Source organism: Cuculus canorus, chromosome 5, assembly GCF_017976375.1.
Source record: "Cuculus canorus isolate bCucCan1 chromosome 5, bCucCan1.pri, whole genome shotgun sequence".
Classification (NCBI taxonomy): domain Eukaryota; kingdom Metazoa; phylum Chordata; class Aves; order Cuculiformes; family Cuculidae; genus Cuculus; species Cuculus canorus.
Genome location: NC_071405.1, coordinates 30,750,979 through 30,773,003, shown reverse-complemented (window position 1 = coordinate 30,773,003; position 22,025 = coordinate 30,750,979). Strand labels below are relative to the sequence as shown.

Here is a 22,025-nt window from a genome sequence, read left to right as displayed (position 1 = left end):
CATCATGTCTTGTGTCAAGTGTTAACGGCTGTTTCTTCTTCCTCTTTGCTTTCTCGATCTATTTAATGTAGCTAAGTTGCCCACAATGATTAGTGCTTCTTCATTTTTCTTTCCTCTGTTTCGGAGATGATGATGTTGCTGTTATTATTTTAACCTGTTTTCTGTCTGATTTAAGGCACTATTTCCCAAATCATTTTTGTGGAAGAATTGCCAAGTAGAAAATGCCTTTTCTCTCCGTGGTCATGTCTGAAAAATATTACCTTTGATTCTTCAAGGTACATTATGTAAATGAAACACTTTATTTTGAATAGCTGCTAGGATCAGTGCCTTACTTGTAATGGGAGACCAGCCCAACCAGGAGCAATGCTGCAGCCACTCCTCACCATTCCAGAAGTAGCCCAACCCTGCTCAGACATCCAATTTCTTGGTACTTTATTTTCAAGCTTCAGTTCTTGCTAGGTTTACCTAGCACTTTTTCTATTTAGGAAGAATTTGTAAAGATTCTTATTGTCTATGTTCTAAAGTCTCTGAGCTAAATCATTTAAATATTTTTACACTCTGTGATCTTTAGAAGACTCATACTGCAATTTTAGTGGATATGCTTCAAAGCTCTTGAAATCTTACCTTACTTTAGTAGTTGAAAAACCTGAAAATCGTGTTTTTAAAATTCCTTTTCAAGACTTGGTTATAATAAGCCACTGACCTTGTTCTTGTGTGCATAAACACTATTGACAATGTTTCTTAGAGTCCACTGGAGTCAGGAAAGAGAAAATAAAAACATATTTTTTTAAATCCAGGTGTTGAGATTTTTTTTTTTAATTGTGGGAAGGTTTCTTTAGGAAGATAGGTAACCAGTCAGCTGATACATATAATTAGTTTGTGGTTTAAGTGACCTTGTCCTGTTGAAAGCAGCTAGATCTAGCTGTGGCTAAGCTGCATTAATCACTGTACAGATTTGACGTGACAGGTTTTGACAAGACGCTGTATTTTATTAATGCATTGTAAATCAAATGATAAAAATGTATTGTTCTTTAAATACTACAAGTAAAGTATCCAAAAGTATCAAGGCATATATATACATTTATGTAGCTATAACGCATATAAATTTAGGTAAATTTCATTATAAAAAGGTATATTTGTGATGTGATTTTCCCAAGTTTTCCTCAAGATATCTGTTATATCTCTGAATTATTTTTGTCTTTTAATGTCAAATGGGTCAAGTATGAAATGGGTAACAAATTGTTAGAAGTGCTCTGCCTGATACCAGATACTGAGGCTTGGATTTTTAGGGCAGAGAGCATTTTGCTTTTAATAATGAAGAACACAAACTCCACCTTTTGGTTTCCATTCAAGACTGATTTTCTGTAGTGATATTGGTTTGACGTGGCACTGCATGTAGGAAAGCTAATTAATCTCTTCTAGTATAAGTTTATTGTAACTAAAAGGTATATTCTAACACTATGCTTAGTATTAGGTTTTAAAATCTCTTAAAAGGGAGATTTTCTTACCTTAATGACAGCGTTAAAAAATAAAGACAAATATAATTATGGAAACAGTGAAAACTCTGCTTTTGAAATGTATTTCATTTTGCAATACTAAATATATAGTGTGCAGCCTCTTTGTAAGAAAATATTTGATCAGTTTGGGGGGAATAACTACACTATGAGAATATTTTACATTCATTGGGGGAAAACAAAGAGACTCACTGCTGCACAGAACTTAGCCTTTATTTGTTCAAAGATTTGTCGGTAGCTCCACATATACTGGAAGTTAGCGTCTAGCATAGTGTATTGGGGTGGGAGCACCTGCTCAAGTTCTTCGGAAATTAACATCAATAGAATGATATGGCTTTTAGTCCAAGTGGAAACCTGGAGGTTCAATCTAAATGCATCATTTTAGTAATAGAACAAAATATCCATCTGGTGGTGATGGGGAGCAAAAGTGCAAAGATCAGCATTGTGAAAAAGTTTGAGATGAAGAATTCCTGCGTTAGGGTTTCTAAACACTGATAATACTTGTATGGTTTTGCAAACTGGTTGTGTACTGCTGTTAAGCAGTGAGATATGTTGCAATAACAGGCTAACTTTAATACAGTGTAGCTATTGTCTGTTGGTGTCCATTTCTTTGATGTTGCATAAAATACATTGGATAGATTGAATTGTTTACAAAAAAAGACATTCTCATTCTTAATGAGAATTGTATAAAACTTTGATTAATTTCAAATAGTTGTAATAAGTTTTTATTCTTGTGCTTTTAGAGCGTCCCATACCCTTTGATCACATGATGTATGACCACCTGCAGAAATGGGGTCCCCGCAGGGAAGAAGTGAAATTTTTTCTTCGTCACGAGGAGTCACCAGCTGAAAGTAATGAACAAAGTAAGTACGCTTATCCTGTAGTGTTGTTATCTAAACAGATTTAGAACATTTCTGAATTGAGTTTGATTATCCATTCTTTCAGTGAACTTCAGTAGATGCATGTAATACAACTTTGTTATACCAAAGCCATGAACCTTTGTCAGTGGCACATTTATTCATGTTCTCAAATTCCCTTCTCTACAATAATTTCTACTAATCTTCTGAGTAATATTTTCATAGTAAGATTGGTTTCTGTTATGCTAAATACTGATCCAAAAATATTGGTGGGTATGAGAGACTTCATGCATTTTTTTCTAGTTGAGAGATAATCTGTGTTTTGAGAGAGTGGGGTTGTTCTTTTGATCTCCTGTTCTCTTTCAGTTGCCCCAGAGAACAGACTCAGTAAACTTCTTTGCCTCCTGCCACAGTTTAGCACCCCCCCGGCTAAATTTGGGCAGCTAAAAACCATGCAGTTGAGCTTCCAAAATCCCTTCCCCCTGCCACCCCGCAGGGAAAGGGGACAGGGAAATGAGAGGAAAAAGACTTGCAGGTTGGGAATTAAAACTACAGCTTTAAATGACATTATAACAGTAGTAATAATAATGAAAATAATTAGAAAGTAATAAAATATATACAAATATATGAGATCGCACCCCCACCCCTCAGTGACTGTACATCACCACAAATACTGCAGAGCAGATAGGAGGGAATGGGTCCATAGCCAAAAGGGAGCTGGACTCAGGAACTGGGTTCAGGAGTGCACGGATCTGAGATCAGAAACAACCAGACAGATGAGGTCCTCACTGGATGTTGCCATCTCTGGAGTCTATACTGATTATGATGTCTATGAGATGGAATACTCTATTGGTCAGTTTAGGGTCACCTGCCCTATTTGCCCCCTTTTCCCTGGTTGAGGGTGGCCAAGAATAAGCACTGGCCTTTTTGCATACCAATGCCCTGTGTTGTCACTGTAGAGAAGAACACTCTCTCAAAAACATGCAGTTAGCTTTCAGAAAAATGAAGTTACTTTACAGCAAGTGAATTAGTCACAAAACTGGCTCTAATTTACCTCAAAGTACACCACCTCCTTTAGAGACTAAAATCTGTTTTACAGACATCGTTGGCAGAGGTCTCAGTGGCTTTACTTTCTCAGTACTTCATGTAGATATATTTAAGTGGTGATAATTCGCACCTTGAAAAATTGCTGGTCTGCTTGGTTCTACAGGAAAAGTGTTTATATAAAGCAGTACAGTACTAAGTGGCACTTTCTAAAAAGACTGGAATAAAAGCCCAGAAGGGTTTCAGTTTTCTGATCTAACTAGTATAGACTATACTTAATTTATGAGGAGACTTTTGAGGCTGTGCGTTATATGTTTAATGGCTGTCAGGCTGTCTGAAGGATAGGAAAGGGATCTTGAAGTGAGATGAGTATTTGCATGCTCAGATTATCCTTACTCATTCAACTAATCTGACTGCTTCTGACGACTTAATTTCAAGTTCTGGCAGAGTCTTTATTTTTCTTATTTCTAAGTGGTTCCTGGTTGCTTTGAATGACAGTATAGCAGACCTGATAATGTCTGAGGGATTTTTGTCTTAATTACATACTTTGTAAAATACTTGCTCATCCTTTGGGTAATGCAAATTTAAAGTATGTTAAGAAGTTTAAGATATGCCTGAAGCCGCAGAGTGTTTAATTAATCATTGACCTATGGATCAATTTGTAGATGAAAGTTGTTCATAAGACATCAGAAAAGCTTCATCTGCTATATTCATTTGCAGTGTATTCAAGTGAAGGTACTGCTTCTGACACAAATACGAAAGTTCATTAATCACGCTCAGTACATTCACTTTCATGACATAATTGACAAAATATAAGTCAGGAAAATAGAGCTGCGTGTTTGTGTTTTTAACAAAGTCTGTAAAGTCAGTGCTTTATTTTTGCAGATTTCGCTGCTTACAAGGAATAACCTAATAAGAAATAAACTAGCTGAACAAAAATTTACATGTTAAAGGTTTATATGAAAGTTATTGAAAAGAACAGATTCAAGAGTCAAAACCGTATGTGTTGAAAACTGAACTGTACGCTAAGAGTGATACTTTACTTTTAGGTGGACGTCAAGCCCAAAATCAAAGAAATGGCATAAATATACCTGTGGAGAAACGTACAGAGAATGGGGTATGTAATAAATCCTAGCGGTTTTGGATCAATTCTACTCAAATATTTGGCGTTTTAAAAATTCTTGTTTTTCAAGATCTGTTCTGGTAGGAACTGGTGAAAAATGTTTATATCTTGTTCTATTTTTTTTTGTTATCTGCTGTACTTGCAAGGTGAATGGGAGAATATAGTTTTTTTCATTAACTACTCTGAAGTTTCTGTCTAGAAAGAAATTCAGTTCTGTGATGTGAGAAGCCCCCAAAGTTAGATTAGAAACTGTAGTAATTAATATATCTTCCTCTGTCTTATTCATCCTGCGTTAAGAAAAAAACCAGCTACATTATTCTTTCATACTAGTATTTCCTGTTCAGACATATTTTCTTGTTTGATTTCTCACTGGTATTGATTTAACATAGCCTCATATGTTAAAACATGAGAATATATCTATGGATTGGAATGTTTTTGGATCCTGGTAGAAGAGGTTGTATACCTCTCAGAGACACCTCTTTGTACTGTTTTTTTGTGCACTGGGTCCATTTTTATGCCTATTTTTTTTACTAAAATATTACTAGATTTCTAATATAAAATACATATTACATGGCATAGGCAACCTGTTTGACGGCATTCAGTGAATTATGGCTTGAACATCTCTTTCAAAAATACTGTGGCTTAAAAAACATCTACTCATGAGCTGTAACTCACTTTACTTTCTTCTCTTTCTTCTCATCCTCAATTCTAATGAAGCCACTGAGCAGCTGGAGTATGTTCAGAGAGGGGCAGTGGAGCTGGTGAAGGGTCTGGAATCACAAGGGTCGTGAGGAATGGCTGAGGGAATTGGAATTGACTAGTCTGGAGAAAAAGACGTTGAGGGGAGACCTTTATCACTCTTGACAGAGTTTGTAGCAAGGCAGGTATTGGTCTCTTCTCCCAAGTAGTATGTGATAGGACAAGAGGAAATGGCCTCAAGCTGCACCAGGAGAGATTTATACTGGATATTAGGAAAAATTTCTCTACTGAAAGAATGGTGAAGTGCTGGAACAGGCTGCCCAGGGCAGTGGTGGAGTCACCATTTCTCAAGGTGTTCAAAAAACATGTAGATGTGGCACTTAAGGACATGGTTTAGTAAGCACGGTGGTGTTGGGCTGGTGGTTGGAGTTGATGATCTTAAAGGTCTTTTCCAACCTTAATGAGTCCATGACTATTCTTAAACATTTTTAAATCTCAGTAAGAAGATTTCAGCTCACTTCCTCATAATTGTATTGTCTCTGTGAAGCACTATCAGTTTCCAAATATGCATAGGGCTCTTTCTTGGGGTAAAACAATACTTTAAAATGTTTAAAAGCAAACGAATCAGGGTTTTTTGAAGCTGAGATATCTTAAAGAAAACAAAAGAACTGAAAAGTTAGAAGTAATTTTGCAGATTAAACAATTCTGTGCTTGTGTATTGCCTGATAATTGGCATCTAAAATTCTCACACACAAATAGGTAGCAACAAAGTTGTTCAGTCAGTTTTGCAGCTCTTAGCAGCTCATTTTGTGTATGGCATGTGGGCCTAGTGGAAGGATTTTTTTCCCCCTATTCAAAACAGTTAATCATGTATTACTTTCTACGTTCCTTTTTTGTAGACAACAGTAGCTGATATCCTCTGCTGCACGGACCTGTTTATCCTGCTTCCATTGTCATATTGACAATGTAGTGAGATCATAGTGCTATAATGTGCTGGGGGAACATAACTCTTTCATGACCTTCCCTGATGTATCCCTCCATGTAACTCCTAGCACAAATACTTAATTTGACAAACAATATCTCTGCCAATCAAGACCAGCATGTGCATTATGCCTTACAATCTCACTTCTTGGCAGCACTAAATTATATGACAGCATGGCTTTGCGTTTAGTTTGATTTGCTGTTAATTTTTATGGCTAAATCTCAGACCTGGTAACACTGCTACAGTGCCATTCAGCATATATTTCTAAAAAAACCTAAAAATTTGGCCACAAGATTAAAATTTATTAAGGAATTGATGACCTTAAAATGGACTCTTACCAGGTTTAGGAAATTATTAAAATACAAGAAAGACTAAAATCTGAAGAGGTTATATCAATGTAAATTATGGTGGATTTTATGCCAAAAATGTTACAAATTAGGTTTTGAAAATGTATAAAACTAAGATATTCCATTATGCCAAGTTTTAAATCAGAGGGGGAGGGGCAAAAAGAGGTGGCTTCAGGATCAAGGATTTAATCAGCTTACACTTACGTAATGCATTAGGCTTATTCATTGTTACTGGCATGCTGAGTGTTAGACTAGCCCTAAAATCAATACAAATCAATGGAACATTGAAGACAGCTAAAAGCGTAACAAATATTCTGCGTTCAGGTATATTTTTGTTATGTGTACTGCTTTAATGATGAAATAATTGATTTTTAGTTAATATGTGGATAAAGCTGGAAGTTTGAATGCATAGAAAACTTTAAAATGAATATTTGCTTTAATGTTTGAATCAATAGTCTTTGAAAAAATTACCGTCAATCTGTCTTGAATTTGATTTGGGTAACTGTATTAGTTGACATTTTGTCATATGCAGTAGAAATTTTTGGTTTTCTTTGAAACTATATATGCTTGATAAGCAACTGTTTAAATAATGGTTAGCTTAAAAACATGTTGTATAAATTCATAAATTTCATTAGATTATCTTCCAAATAAAGATTTAATGTTAAGAATAGAATAGGCTAAGCCTCTTCAAACAGTGTAACATGCATTTTTGTAAAAAGAATACTTTTCTGTCAGTGCTTATTTTAGAGCTTTGCATTCTGGATAACAAAGTCTAAAGGAAAAACTGTGTGAGATTTTGTGAATTGACTTTGTTCTCTTTTTTCTCCAATGACGTTTTGGGGTTTGCTTTTGTTTTCAACTTTCCTCCTTGGAAGTGGAATTATGCTGTAATTGGGGCCTGATCCTATTCCACCACTACACAAAGGTGTAGTTATGTGTAGATAAGAGTTACATAACTAAACATTTTGCTTTGCTGAGGAGATTAGACAGTGTCTCAGAGGGATCCTCTTCCCTGAGAATAGCTGCCTCTTCTTCCTCTTTCTTTCTTTCTTTTTGCATGTGTAACTGAGCCAGTTGATTTGAAGACCAATTGTTAACAAAGGAAATTCTAATTAAATGTTGGGAAAAATGTTTTCTCAATGAGCATAACAGACATTGTAAGAGATTGTGTGGAGTCTGTGGAATTTCTATCTAGCTTAATAAAGTCCTGAGCAATCTGAACTGCTCTGAGCAGGGGTTATTGAAGCAGGTGACTTCCAAAGGCTCCTTTCTACTTAAATTATTCTCAGAGTCTGTGATCAATGGCCAGTGATCAGTGGTCATACATTGCTGTATGACCTAGCATGATGTCTTAGTGTGATCCAAGCTTAATTCCATAGAAGCAGTAGCCACCTAAAAACCAGTAAGACAGAACAAATATGGTTGTAACCACTGGGGGTCAGTGGCAGACAAGAGAGGGACAGGGAGCAGCCACTGTGGTGAAGCTACTGGTCATCGGTAGGAGACGTGCATCAGAGATGTACCCAAAGGAAGTCCCTGAAAGAGGATAGAACAGATGATGACAGTTGTCCAATGACAAACTAATCAGATAACTGAAAGAAATTTCAGCAGGTCAGGAGGGGAAAAGGATGGGTACAGGGACATGATGAAAGTAAAATGTATTTGACTGAACAGAGGTAGATTAATGTAATGAAAACAGTCATTATATGAAGACAGTACTCATTTGCTGTAGTTGCTTTGTTGTTTTCCTACCTGGAAATTTACTTGGGGAGAATAAAGTGTCAGTTTTTAGTTTCCTGTGCCATTCTCACTTTAACTTACTTCTGTTCTTTCTAATATTAAAATTGCCCCCTTGTTTAGAGAGACTGATATCCATAAGGTTTTTTCTCAGGAGATGTTGACTGAAACCTTTGCCAAGAAATATAAAGTGGAACCTGATTTTATCTCTCACTGTGAAATTTGTGTTAGCATATAAGAAACTCATGTAGAGGAGGAGAAATTCACCATCATCTCAAACTGAAGAATTGCATTCCTGTAAATTTTCTTAGGCTTGAAGCTGTAACCAACAAATAAAGGTGGGAGTTAAAATTTTGTGCTGATTAGATAACCACTGAGCTTCACTATTTCTGTGAAGTGGCTCAGATCAGGCTTTTAGCAAAAATTTTACAATGGGTAGTCCAACTGTATTATCATCAGGAGACTTACACTTTGATGCTAAAGGAATTGGTCAGGGAAATTCCATTAACAAGTAGATTAAAACTTCTACATATATGTACATGCAAACCAGTTTTTAATAGTACTGCTTTGAATTCAGAGAGTGTGTGATTGCTGACAGAGAGTAGATAGCCATTTGATGCAGTCAGTCTCTGTTTCCCACTCCATCCTAACTGTACTAAGTTCCTGTAGTATGGCTTGTTGAACTATAGCCTTAGATTTTAGATAGATTTACATGTGGTGCCAAATCCTTGAGTAGAATTATACGTTGTTCATTAGTTTTAACGATTTGATCCATACAAGTGCGACCAGATAAGAAGGAAATTAACACCTAATATACATTTTGTCATATATTTGTTAGGATACTACAATTAACGTTTTAAAATGTGTTCTAAAAAGCATGTGATAAAGTAGTTTCGAAGATGACTGAACAATTTTACACACGCACTTGCACAGGCAAAATATCTATCTGTTTCCTTAGCACGTAAGGAAAAGATATGACAAAATCTAATTGTGAAGAAAAAAGCAAATAAGTTAATTTTTAAACAGAATTAGTAACATCAGAGAAGATAAATATACCTACTTGCTTGAAGTTTCTCATCTGAAATGTTGAAGGATAAAGAACTTAGTCTGGAATAGAAGTTGCTCTTCAAACCTGAGCTGCAAATTCAATTTAATATAAGCTTGTAAGTATTAAGTACTTTGTTTATAACATTTAACAGTGTACTTGAAAGAGGCTGCCGTTCAGGAGACAAGCATTAATCAAATTCGTTTAAAATAAGCAAGTAATTGTGTCTGTCTTGGAAATCTAGATTCTTTCAGGGATCTTATAATAATCATTCCTTTAAAAGATCATAAAAAGCAATTTAAGCACAAGGAATTCTAACAGTTTGCAGACAAAAAATATTTTCCTGAAGAAATTTTCTTGCAGGCTTCCTGGAACATTTTGGCCATGTGAAAAACCTGGCAATTAAATTGGATCAAAGTTTTCCTAGTTTGCTGCCGCAGCTTTGTCTGTTACTTTTGTTAAGGGAGCAAGAAGGATTGTATGCCAGTCTTACAGTCAAGGGTGTTCCCTTGTCTAAGAAATAAAATTCTAAAGTTATTTTTACCTGTCAGAGAGGGGAGACTTGCTGCAATTGCAGTGGCCTTCTGCACCATTAGACTTCTAGTTAAAGCCCAAGTCAGTTTAATAGAGTTTGGATACTTCTCAGACAAGTGCAGTTCTTCACTAAGTCTGTCTGAAGCATTTTCCAGACAGCCTGCAGTATCTTGCGCTTCAAAAAATAGAAAAACTAATCCAAGTAAAGGACTCAAGGGAAAAAAAAGCTAAATTGGGAAGTAAAAAAAAAAAAAAAAAAAACCCACCATGTAAATCTTATTTTAATGCATACAAATAACTACTGAATTCTTGCTGGACTAGAAATCCAAATCTCTTCACACCTCAGTAAAGGATAGTTATGTAGAGTAACATCTCTACAAGGCTAGTAATGATGTGATCTAGTAGAAAGAACTTTTGTGAGACTATAGGGAATGTAGACATCCTGACCTCATACCTCACTCTGAAAAGTCCTTTAAACTTTCTTTAGGCAGAATCACATCATTCTTGGACTTGGAATGTCATGAATTATGCAATCTCAAATGTATTTCAGTGCATAATGGACAAAGTTACTAGATGCTTACGCTTTATGAGAATAATTTGATGTTTCATCACACTTATTCTGAGACCATTTTCCTGTCAGAATTTTAATTATTATAGGATGAGTTTATAAATAATCTTAGCTCTTCATATCTGACTTCATTTGTCTAATTTGGAATAGGAAACACTTATAGAAGCCACTTGGAACACTGCAAAAGGATTTTTTTCCTGCATGTCTTTTCCATGTATTTACATAATTTTTAATATCTTTTGCTCTGGATCCCAAATACCTATCTAGATGGCTATGGATATGAGAGATACGCACAGGTTTTGTAGTTTTGCACTTCTGGGCATCAAGAATCATTCTGCTCAACAAGACACAGGGAACAAAGATTTGATTTCTAGTTCATAACAGCCAACAGGTGGCTTCCTCTTTTGCAGAGGAGGAAAGACCTAAACTGCACCATTTACTCAGTCTACACCTTTAGTTCCCACTTTTAGTGGTCTGACTTTGCTTTTCCTCAGGCATGGCTTTGCAGTTTTACACCAATACTGAGTTGCAGATGTCAATCGAAAGGGGAGGATCAACAGTCCTGTCTGTTTGTCTGTTTAACCTCTAACTGTGATACTTATATATTTGTATTGTGAACACAGAGCAGTACAAGTCACTCTTGTCCTTAGTTTTCTAACTAAACAAAGCACGTGGAGAACTGCTTCCAGTACAGTTGTACCTACATAGAGATCCTGAGCTGTTTGGCCCTTATATAAAGGTACAGTAGTTTAGAATAAATGAGTAGTACTTCAGCTGATGCACAACATTATGTATGTTAGTTCATAAAGTAAACATTACTTCAAAAAGTTCATTTGTTATTTTTCATGAAGTATTGCTATGCTTTCACCGTCCTTACACAAGCACAGTAAACTGGAATGCCTTTTCTCAAAGGTTCATGTATCCCTCTGCAGTCACATTAGTATCATTTTTAGTTGACCCAAATATTGTAGTGTTATATTGTTGTAGGGAAGATGGAACTTGTCCTTTCCTTCATTTCTGTACTCCTTACAGGAGACAGATTATGAAATTCACTGTGTCAGTGCAGAGCTCTAATGGCTTAATTGTGGAAGCTTGAGAGTTTAGACTGTCCCTCATTCTCTCTGAGCAGCTGTCGGTTCTAAGCAAGAGACTCTTTTGGTACTTAAAATGCCGACTGTTCTTTTTCAGCCAACCTTTGGAGTTCTCTCTTTTTATGTAGTATGTCATCTGTGGATTAGTGTTTCCTCTCATCTTTTCCACAGTCTCTGTGGTTTTTCTTGTGCAGTGCTTGCTGTGGCCTCCTTTCTCTGACACACCTTGCCAAGCTCACTGACTTGTTTGTTCAGTTTTCTGTCCATCTAGCCTTTGGACACCTAGCATACCTATTTCCCACCCATCTGTTTTTCCCAGGCAAGTGAATCTTTCCATTAATATATTGTCTCCGCAGTTCCCGCCAGATCCAATTGTTGTTAGGTTTGTTCCCCCTGCAGTCTTCCTCAGATCAAAGCAGAGAAAATGAAAATCCCTCTGGCTAATGTAGGAGCAAGGGAGTTGAACTTGTTTTTCTTCTCTTGTTCTGACCAGATGATCTTCCTCTACAGCTCATACCTTTTCTTGCTTGCTAAAAATAAGCCTGTCTTTATGCTGCTGGAATATTCACTGTATTGTGCCTGAACATACAGTTCTTCATTGTCCTTATGGAGACCCATTTGGCTGGATCTCTTGTGTAAGTGCGCTCAACTGTGCTTTAATTACTTTCTTGAAAGAATGAAGAGAGGATGAACTTGCATGTCATTTGTGAGTTTGATAAGGTAAATTACAGCTTTGTAAGGTTCTTTTTTTTATCTTCAAAGTGTCATAATTTTTAGATACATAAGAAATTGTTAATAAGATTTAGTATTTAATTTATTAAAAATTTAGAAATCCTTAGGTCTAGGTTTTGGCTTGCTGCAGTCTGTCCTTATTTGTAGCTTCTTGATTTATGCTATTACACACATGCTTTAGCTTTGTTGCTGGCTCAAGTATTCATCTTGTTGCATGTGATATTTGAGAAAAATCTGACGTATATAGAGAAAAACATTTAGTAAACACTGGAAAGGCTATTTGCATAAGATTGTGGTATGTTCTGTCTGTACTGTTTGCCTTTTATCTTAGACAGTCTCTGTTAATACAGAAACTTTTAAAAAAATTCCAGATGGTGTGGTTTTCTGTCACTTGACACAGTAAAATTAAATACTGAAAGTAATGATTTTCCTCATCTTTTTGGTATTCAGTTTTTGCACTGGGGTAGTAATCCTACAAAATTACAAATGGAACAAATATTTCAAGTGTTTTTAAGCCAAATTGTCTGTATTCTAATATTTTCAGTTTAACCTGATAACTGTGAAAGAAATGTCTATCGCTCAACATTTTGCATTGCATATGAAAAGTGCGATGAATCAAGCTGATTGTAGTTGACAGCAGGCTTGATCTTGCTGTGATTAGGTCTTTTACTGCTGGCAAAATCCACTAGCCTTTTCCGTTGGCTGATGGTTGATGAATTCAGAGAAACAGCTTTTCGTATTGATAAAGAGTTTAGGGAAACCTTTATTTCATATGGAATAAGATTAAAAAATATCCTACCTTCTATAGATTACACTGAGACAAAAAGCCATGCAGGAACTCATAAGATGTGTGCTGCTGTTGATTTGGCTTTTTCACAGCAAACAATTAAGCAATTAGTGTAGACAGAAAATTAGACATGGAGTTGAAACATGTTGAAGGAGTGCAAATGTTTACAGCCGATGGACAGTACTGCAAAATAAAGATGTACTCTCTTACAGTTACATGGGAGAATAGTGAACAAGTAATTAATTTTCAAAATTTGTTAGTTTTACCCTTTAGTGGGCATTTTATTTAAATGCTGTGTAGCTTTTGCAATTTAGTGTAAATGATTGTGGGTTTTGTTGTCACATGACTGGAATGCAGACCAGTTTGGGTTTTGCGGCGACTTATCTCTGAACTGGAATTCACAGTTAATGAGATTGTTAGATGTAATTTCTAGCATTTTAAAGTTTAAGAACTTAACAGAAGCTCGTTACTTCAAGATGTCATGGTCAACTTTTGCTTTTAACAGCTTCAGTTTTATGGGTAGTGCAAGTCCTCTGCTGTTTCTCATGTCTTTCAATTACACAATATTTATATTCAGTGCTTTTGTGTTTTAGAAATGTTATATCATGGCAGGAAAACTTCATGTTGAAACAGTTACTTAAGGGTCGAATAAATGTACATTTGATGCTAAACATGTTATTCAGACTAACGATAAGTGCATCTTAACCATGCTTAGCTATCCTGTCAGAATAAGATGTTGCTTTTCTGAGACACCCAGAAAAATGTAGTTCTTGGACATTCTTAAAGGAACTTGAACAATGTTTTCAACATGTATTGTAACATGTCTATTACTCAAAATTACTCTGAGTAAAAGGACTGGTATTATAAACAGGTCTGAAGTTCTGTGCATGACTTGTCTGTTGTTTCTAAAAGAATGCATAATTTATTTTAAGGTAATTTATTTTTGTTAGGGGTATAAAGTTGATATTTTTATTCAAATCAGCTACTGGCTATTTTAGCTGACACTAATGTTAATATAAACATGCTTAAGAGTTCTGTGGCTGTTAAAAGTATCTGCAAGTACAAGGAAGAAAGCAGTATTTTAAATGGACTAGTTCCAGACACTATACCTTCCCCTATTGTGGAAGTGATTTTTAAGCAGTTTATTTCAAGTATAGCAGATATTCAATATATACCTAAATCTATTTCTAATTTTGAAAATGTACTTTAACATTGTTTTGAGTTCTGTTAAGTTGGCCTTTTCTTAGCTGTTCTGTGCAAAATAGAGAAGAGCCTCACTTGTGAGATTTCTAAGGAAACAATATGGGAACAGCAGAAATCTGGAGTCTGGGACTTATGCCAAATAACTTTAAACATTTTAATATATAGAGTGACTTTTTAGTATCAGCAGGTTGGATAAATTGCTAACAAGGTAGTGTAGTTTATAAGAGATGTTAAGATTTTATCAGATACAGATAATGTGACATTTTTCAGCAAATTGTGATACAAGTGAAGTGTTTTTATTTTCAGAAACTGTTAATGCATTTAGTTGCACAAGTAAAATAACTTTTTTATTATAAATTTCTGAGTAAAGTGATCAGATTCCATTTGTAATGTTAATTTCAAGATCATCTGGTTATCAGGAGATAGCCCATGCTATGTATATTTTGTTTTAATTCCCAATATTCTAGTTGCCTTTTCTGAGTTTAATTAGCTTGCTCATTTCCATTAGGCTAAAAAAGGCACGTGCTGTTGTCATTGGATTCTTTAAAATGGATTTCTGCTATCGGCATATTTCTGACCCAATTACAAAAATGCAAGGCAGAGCTGTGGATAAACCCATTAAACTGGAAATAACGTCATCCATGCTGAGAGCAGCAAAACCTCTATTTTAGTTTAAATAGTACCAGGTATTTTCTTTTGTCTTTTTATGATGTTATAGATGAGTTTTCACACAAGATTTTCAAGTTGTCTTTGTTGTGCATGGCACTAGGATCACGGTTTATGGAAAATGTGGTCAAAATCTATTAGAATTCTTAAATTTGGTGATATATAGGGTCAATATGTTTTAGAAATTTAAGGAGGTCAGAATCAATGGTCTTCAGCAGGTGCTCCACCCTGTGTTCTCATCTCATAGTCCTCAGATAGCACAAGGAGGCTGCATGCATTTTATGTAGGACCTATTTGATACAGAACTGTAACTCCCGTTAACGTCTGTCTCTTATCACCATCACTACAGTTGTGCTGAGGGCAGGTACGTGCATGCTGCCTATTCTGATCAGCGGCCTTTAAAGCTTTGTTGCCAACTGAACTAATTAAAATATTCCCTAAACTGTTTTACTTTTAACGAGGCTGAAGACAGAAAAGTAATGCATGTCTGATGGGCTTCTGCTCGCGTCCAAGTTAGCATGGGAGAATTAGGAAATTTTTTGTTAAATTCAGCAGGCAAAATGAGCTGTTCCTTCTTTCTCTACTTTGGCAATTTGGTAGTTGTGCAGCCAGAGCTGTAGCTCTTCCTTTGCTGTAAATGCAGCACAGAGGAGAAAATGCAGGGATGGTCTACTGAGGTGAGCACTCCTTGGTTTAGGGAGGCTGAGGGTTGTCAGAGCCTTGATCCCAGTCTGGAATTCACTGACTGGGGAGTGCTCCAACCTACCCTGTGCATTTTATAGTTGTCAGTCTGCTTTGTTCTGGGAAATTTTTTTATGTAATAACACTTCACTTTCTTTGTCCACATACTGGTGTACCTAGTCCCAGACCTGTCAGTTCTCTGCTTCTCATGTAGTTATATAGATTTCTGGGGTTTGACAGCTCTACAATGGCAAATTTCTAGTGTGGAGGTAAGTTTTATCTTCCCTCATTTGTCCTAGGAAGGAATAGTGAATTAAAACTGCTATAGATTTTGGAAATCTGAGCCTTTCGGTATGTGCAATAAACCCAGAGCATTTACTTTGCATTTATATGTAGGCACTTAAAGCTTTCTCGGGAGCATCATGTGGTACCTTTCAGGCCTTTGCTGTCCTCTCTTGTTAGGCTGGTGCAGATGATGTTTTCTTTTTGCCGTGGCAAAATTTGTATGCTTCATTAATGAATCCCACATGGGGAAGTAAATGCTGAGCTCAAATGAGTTGATTCTTGGAATTTTTTCTCTGTCTCTGTTACAGTTTCTGCCTCTAATTCAGTACTGATCTTGTCCTCTGTCTGTGTTTGTTGGGGGATTGAGGTTTTGGTTTTGTGGTGCATGTTGTGTGCCTTCCCCGATATCTCTGGCTTTTGATATGCTGGTGTTGTCCCAGCCTTGATAATAAAGAGCATTTTCTTTCACATTCATTCTGGCTGAGGCTATGGTTACCTTTACCATCACAAATGTTTTTTTGGGGGGATATGGAGGACTTAAGAGAAGTATTGCTTTTTCTTTTTTTGGCTAAAAAAGGCCATTTGGGCAAAACATTCCTTATTTGTACTAAAATTTGAGAGTGGCAACCTGTGTAAAGAATAAACAGTTTAGCTGGGTTGTGGGTGGGATATATGTTGCATTATCTTTAGTCTCTGTATTGGCTTGTCAATAAATTAATAGGTTGTTGAAAGTAGTGGGATACAAGCAGGAAAAATTTCTAAGTAGCCCTTTTGATGGCCAGAGTCAGAACCAGCCATTCTGGTCTCCAAAGCAGAAGCCAAAAGGGGGACTTTCTCACCTCCCTGCACACCAGTTGATTACATTTAATCTAGGTTATGTCGGACCTTGGCAGTTGGTGATTTAACCTTGGAATCATCTCTGACTATGGCAGGAGAGAAGGGTGGACCTAAGTACTGAGAGAAGTGGTCAGTGAGGGAGTAAGGATAGAGGTGATGGAGGTAAGTGATAGGAAAAAGAGTAGAAAACATGTGAGAGAGTTCATTGTACATGACTCATTGTACAAGAATATGCAAAGGAGATGGTGGAGCTTGGCCAGTTTCAAGAGGCTTGGAGGTACTCGAACCCTACACTTTCTAGTGCAGGGAATTGGGAAGGGAACTGAGGATGAATTGTGTGGCAGGTGGGTGTGAACACCTATCTTAAAAAGAGGGAAGGAATAGATAAGGGAAGTTAATGACATGGTGGCCCTTGCAAACCTTGGAAAAGATCCTAAGAGATAGCATGCAGGAAATGATTGGTAAATTATTGCATTGCTCTGGTTTTCTTCCTCAATCAGTTCGTTACTTTATGCTTTACCAAGCTATTTGAGTGGCTTGGCATTGCTGAACCTAAACATAAGATCGACAGTCATTAGGGTGGCCTGAAAAGCTTTTAAGTATTTGTTTTACTTTAAAGCTTTTTTTCTGAAATCGTTAGTCTTGAGCATGAGTTTGGTTTATATTTTGTTGTTATTTTCAAAGTAACTTTCTATTCTTATTAGTTCAGACTTAGCAAGTGATACAAAATAAGTCTTTTCATGGCTTAGGCGCGGAGGCAAAGAAATGCATAAAATCAACCCACATCCTAATTATTATCTTTTAAAAAATAATATCTTTCAAAAATTCAGTCTCATGAGTTTTTTATTTTAATATTGACATAATTAGATTCTTCTTAAAAGATAGTTTTCTGATGGGAGTAAAAGCGAAAACCCACTAGAATCTGCCTTTATTGCTTATGTGTCTTGACTACAGTACATTTTGCTTGTCAAAGAAATCTTTTGAGTTCAGGTGCAATGTTTCATTTATTATCGTGCGTTGTCAATGAGTAAGCCATTTCATAATAGCTCAGAAGCATGTGGACTGAGGAGTTTGTGGTGATAGAACAGCATAGTGTGAGGGGAGAAAGGAAGGAGGAACAAGAAAATGAATTTTCAGGGTGACAAGACTAATATGTAGAATTAAATATTAAAGGAGGTTCCTTTTCTTAATTAAATACCTACGGTATGACTTGTTTTGAGGAAGCTCGTAAACTGGTTCCTAAACTGCTTAATTACTACTGTACCATTCATCTCACCTGTCTCAAAAATATTAATCATCAAATGGTAAAATATGAGTCTGTGGTAGGAGGGTAATGTCAGAAGCTGAAACTCCAGTTCATTATAAATTCTGTCTCTCATCGTGACCTTTTAAAGTATATGCTAAACAAAATAAATAGTTTTTTTAAGATTCTTGTCAATATTAAGAAATTAGCTAATATAAGTATATTCTTGTCTTTATCAGACGCACCTGATACTTCCTCAGTGCCTAATAATGCAGTGTTTGCTGTATAGCATTTTATTTAGGAGTTCATCTCTACCTGTAAATGCTTCTGTGAATCAATGAAAAGAAATTTACAATTCAGCAGAACTGTCTGCTTTGATGTATCACCATGTAGCAAATGAATCTGTGGAATCCGGAGGAGTAGATACTTGTAGTGGCTTTTTAGTACCTCCTTCAGAAGGCAGTTCTGCAAGAGATCCATTTCTCTTGCTACAGGAGAGAGGAGGAGGAGGCCTGGACTTTAAATGTGATAGGCTCTCGTTTGTTGTGGGAGGTGAGTGACTTCGTGTTAATAACTAGTGTGAACAGCACAAACTTAAGAATCTGAGAAACCATCATCATCATTAAGGAACTGAGAAAATGTAGTGCTCTCTTTGCCTTGCATAACCTGAGGTTCTGAGGAAGGACCACGACTGACATTTCCATACAGGTTATTACAAGCAGACTCAGCTAATATGAAATGCTCTGAATGAATTGATCTTGGCAAGAGAAAGATTCAGTATTTTTCATGCTGTTTCAAAAGTGATGCTGTCCTGTTTTGGAGCCCTGAAATCAACAAGAGCATCTGAAAATAATTGATTTGACGTTGAAGAGGAATTCTGGTCTGTTTACTGCTTTTGCCATGTGGATGAAAAAGAACAAACTGCGAGTGAAGTTACAGGTTTAAAACCTTGTTTCCTCAGCTGCCTCTTTTTTCCTTTTCTAAGTATACTGTAGTTATTCTAAGTGAAAGGAACACTTAGTGGTAATCAGTGAGGTAAACAAAAGATTTCTCATAGAGCTCTTATATTTAAATGGTTAATTATTACTGTTTCCCATATTCTTGTGCTTTGCTGTGTATATAAGGATTTTAGACATTGCACTTCTAAATAGAACATTTTATAACAGTTAATAGCTTTTTCAAGGAGAAGCTAGGATTTGCATTCATCTTATAATTAATCGTCTGTATTTTACGTAATACAAAATAATGCAAAATACTTTTTTCAGGTATCATCAGGTATACTTTCAAATATGCTTATTTAAAGCAGTACAAAATCTGAGCCTTTGCATCAAACTCTTTTTTTGTTTCTGGTCCTTTTACAAACCAGCATTCCAGGTTACATTTTTCATTTAGAAAATCTGTAATTTTCACTTGGTGAAATGGCTTTTTTACCTTGAAATATGCACAACTGCTATACAGATACCACTTTTTGAGGCTGGATTTATTTTTAAGATTTCTCAGCAGAATAAAACATCTGTCTTTTTCCTGGACAGTGTTATACTGAAAATTAGTAGTGGAAATAGAATGAGTGCTGGAAATAGAATGGAATCGAATCAATGTTGTTAACTTAAACTGGTGATTGAACCAGAAAAGAGGGAAGCATTGGGAGGACTTTGCATAGTCTTATGCAAGTTGTGTTTTTGAAAAACAGCGTATGTGTATTGAGAAAATACTATGAATTCATACTCCCATACCTTTTTAACTTTCAAAATCAGTGCTACAGAGGGAAGCCTTCAAGCCATGATGAGCGCCTTTTGAGAATTACCTACAGAGTCAAGCAGATGCAGAAATAAAGGTTTAGATTTTTCTGCTGGAATGTCATGCCATAGGAAGTCAGCAGAGCCTGAACATGTTCTGAGAGCAGCATCTAGATTTCTTATGTTATTTTCTTGTTTCAAGTAAGCATATTTTAGTTTGTGAATGGCATGTTTCCTTGTTTTCATACCAAATTAGTGCCTTTCAGTCTATGATTAATAATAAAATGTCCCTCTGATTTATTAGCTAGTGGCCACAGGTGCATCCAAGTTATTTGGCCTTAAAAAATATTGTGAAGGACTCTTGTCTGTCATAAGTCATACTAATAAAAAAGTACACGCTGCTGAGTTCAATCCTTTTTATAATGACTGTGTTCACTACCAAAGTGTTGAAACAGAGAATTAGTGTTTTGGTTGGATTTTACCTTTTGTTCTATATGGCTATAACTGTAAATAAATGCATAGGTGTTCTTTTTAATAACTTCTCTACCATAAATAGTTTTCATTATTGTTGACTAGTAGGAGGAATATCCAGTAGGAATTATAATTTCACTCTGTAATTTATTAAGTAGGACATGTTCAAAGAGGGACAATAACTTCCTCTAAAAATTTTAGTCTGACATGTCTCTATCATGCATCTAAGATGCAGCAACTTTAAAAGTTAGTTTTCCAACTGTCCTTCATTTTAGTGAAGTGATTGCACCTTGAGGTGCAATATCTTACCTGAACATTTGTGTACAGAAACTAGAAATATTAAGTGGAGTTCAAGTGTGTGGGTGAGAAATCTGTTGTTCTAAAACAAATACTGTTCTCCTTTCCTGACTAAAACTTAAATAAACAAGTTCTCTACTATGCATTTATTGGAGAACTGACACTTACTGAGGAATTTGGTGTAGGAATTTGAAACAAGCCATACAAAGAGGCTGAGATTCTTCATTGTTTATTGAATTATCACAATGCAGTAATCCAGCTTTTACATTGATCCAATAAATGACTGAATTACATGTAAAAACATTGAAACAGTTGTTGGGCTATTCTGGACTTCCCAGCTTGTTAGCATAATTTTTCAAATGCTGGCATTCACTTTCTGTGCAAATTCAAAGTAGTGGTTAAACTGTTCAATTCTGAGGTTGTGGGTTTTGGTTTTCTGAGTAGCAAAGCAGGTATTGGGCAAGTGTCAGTTTCTGGAATTTACCTGGTTTCACTACACTCTCTTGTGATCGCATAGTGAAAAACGTGGTCGAATTGAAGTAATTTAATGTATAGATTTAGATTATGTTTGTTGCTAGAACTATGAATATACTGAAACAGTGCATTCATTTTTAAAACACATAATATTCGGTCTCACATTGTCCCAGCATCATGTAAGTTTTAAATATTTTTCAGTAATTGCCTCTCTACCCCAATTTTGTAAATGATTTTTTAGGTTTGGTATGCAAAAGCAGTGATAAAGTCCCACTGATATCTTGACTTTTCATTTAGTGTTCAGTCAGCAGTAGACACTTACTTATCCAAAGGGGATCAATTTTACTTCGCTTCACTTCGTACAGACTGGTTTTCAGAGGTTCTTACCTTAAATGCTTTGGTCTGCCAGAGAATTTCAGTGTCTTTGGATGTGAGCTTAGTGACGGTCTCTATCCAAGCCTTTGTCTAAGGGTTCTTGTCCTGTGCTAGGTGAATAATGCTAACCATCAGTTAAAGCATTACATTGAAAGCATTAGGAAAGAAACAAGCTTCAGATTATAATTACTACTTAAAAGACCTCTTTGCAAATGTGTTATCTTATGTACTGTACCAGTACTGTGTGATAATTCTATAGAACATCTTAACAGAGTAGTGTTAAGGGCTTTTTACTCTAATTTGTTTTCTTTCTTAATGTTTTCCTCTTTTGTCTGCTTTTCCTCTTTTTGCTTTTTTTCTGTCCCTGGTATGTGCATGTTCTGTGTCCTTTCTTTCTGCTCTGAGGTTCCTTATTCTTTCATAGGTATCTTTTCATAGGTATTCTTCCTCTGAGGAGTGGAGATTTAGCTTCTATAGTCAAAACACTTAATATACATCAACACATCAATGTAACGTTTTGTGATCTGCAGGTTGGGAATCCACGAGTTGAGCTCACTCTTTCTGAACTTCAAGATATGGCTGCCCGACAACAGCAGCAGATTGAAAATCAGCAGCAAATGTTGGTTGCTAAGGTAATAATTATATACAGATCATAATAGATACAAATTGCCTTCAACATACACAAGCATAAGCTTCA

The 22,025-nt window shown here is 36.0% G+C and overlaps 1 protein-coding gene across 6 annotated transcripts in view; it reads left to right on the top strand.

Moving 5' to 3' along the window:
- PPP1R13B (protein phosphatase 1 regulatory subunit 13B) overlaps window positions 1–22,025 on the top strand; it is a 74,440-nt gene that overhangs the window by 33,738 nt on the left and 18,677 nt on the right. For 4 of the 6 annotated variants that reach the window (XM_054066972.1, XM_054066966.1, XM_054066969.1 and 1 more), the window contains exons 3-5: window positions 2,258–2,377; window positions 4,465–4,532; window positions 21,859–21,960. In XM_054066972.1, the coding sequence (XP_053922947.1) occupies window positions 2,258–2,377; window positions 4,465–4,532; window positions 21,859–21,960 (290 nt within the window). Of the gene's footprint in view, window positions 1–2,257; window positions 2,378–4,464; window positions 4,533–6,809; window positions 6,891–18,860; window positions 18,915–21,858; window positions 21,961–22,025 lie in introns of those variants that run through there. The other 2 variants (XM_054066971.1, XM_054066970.1) reach the window with 2 other exon arrangements.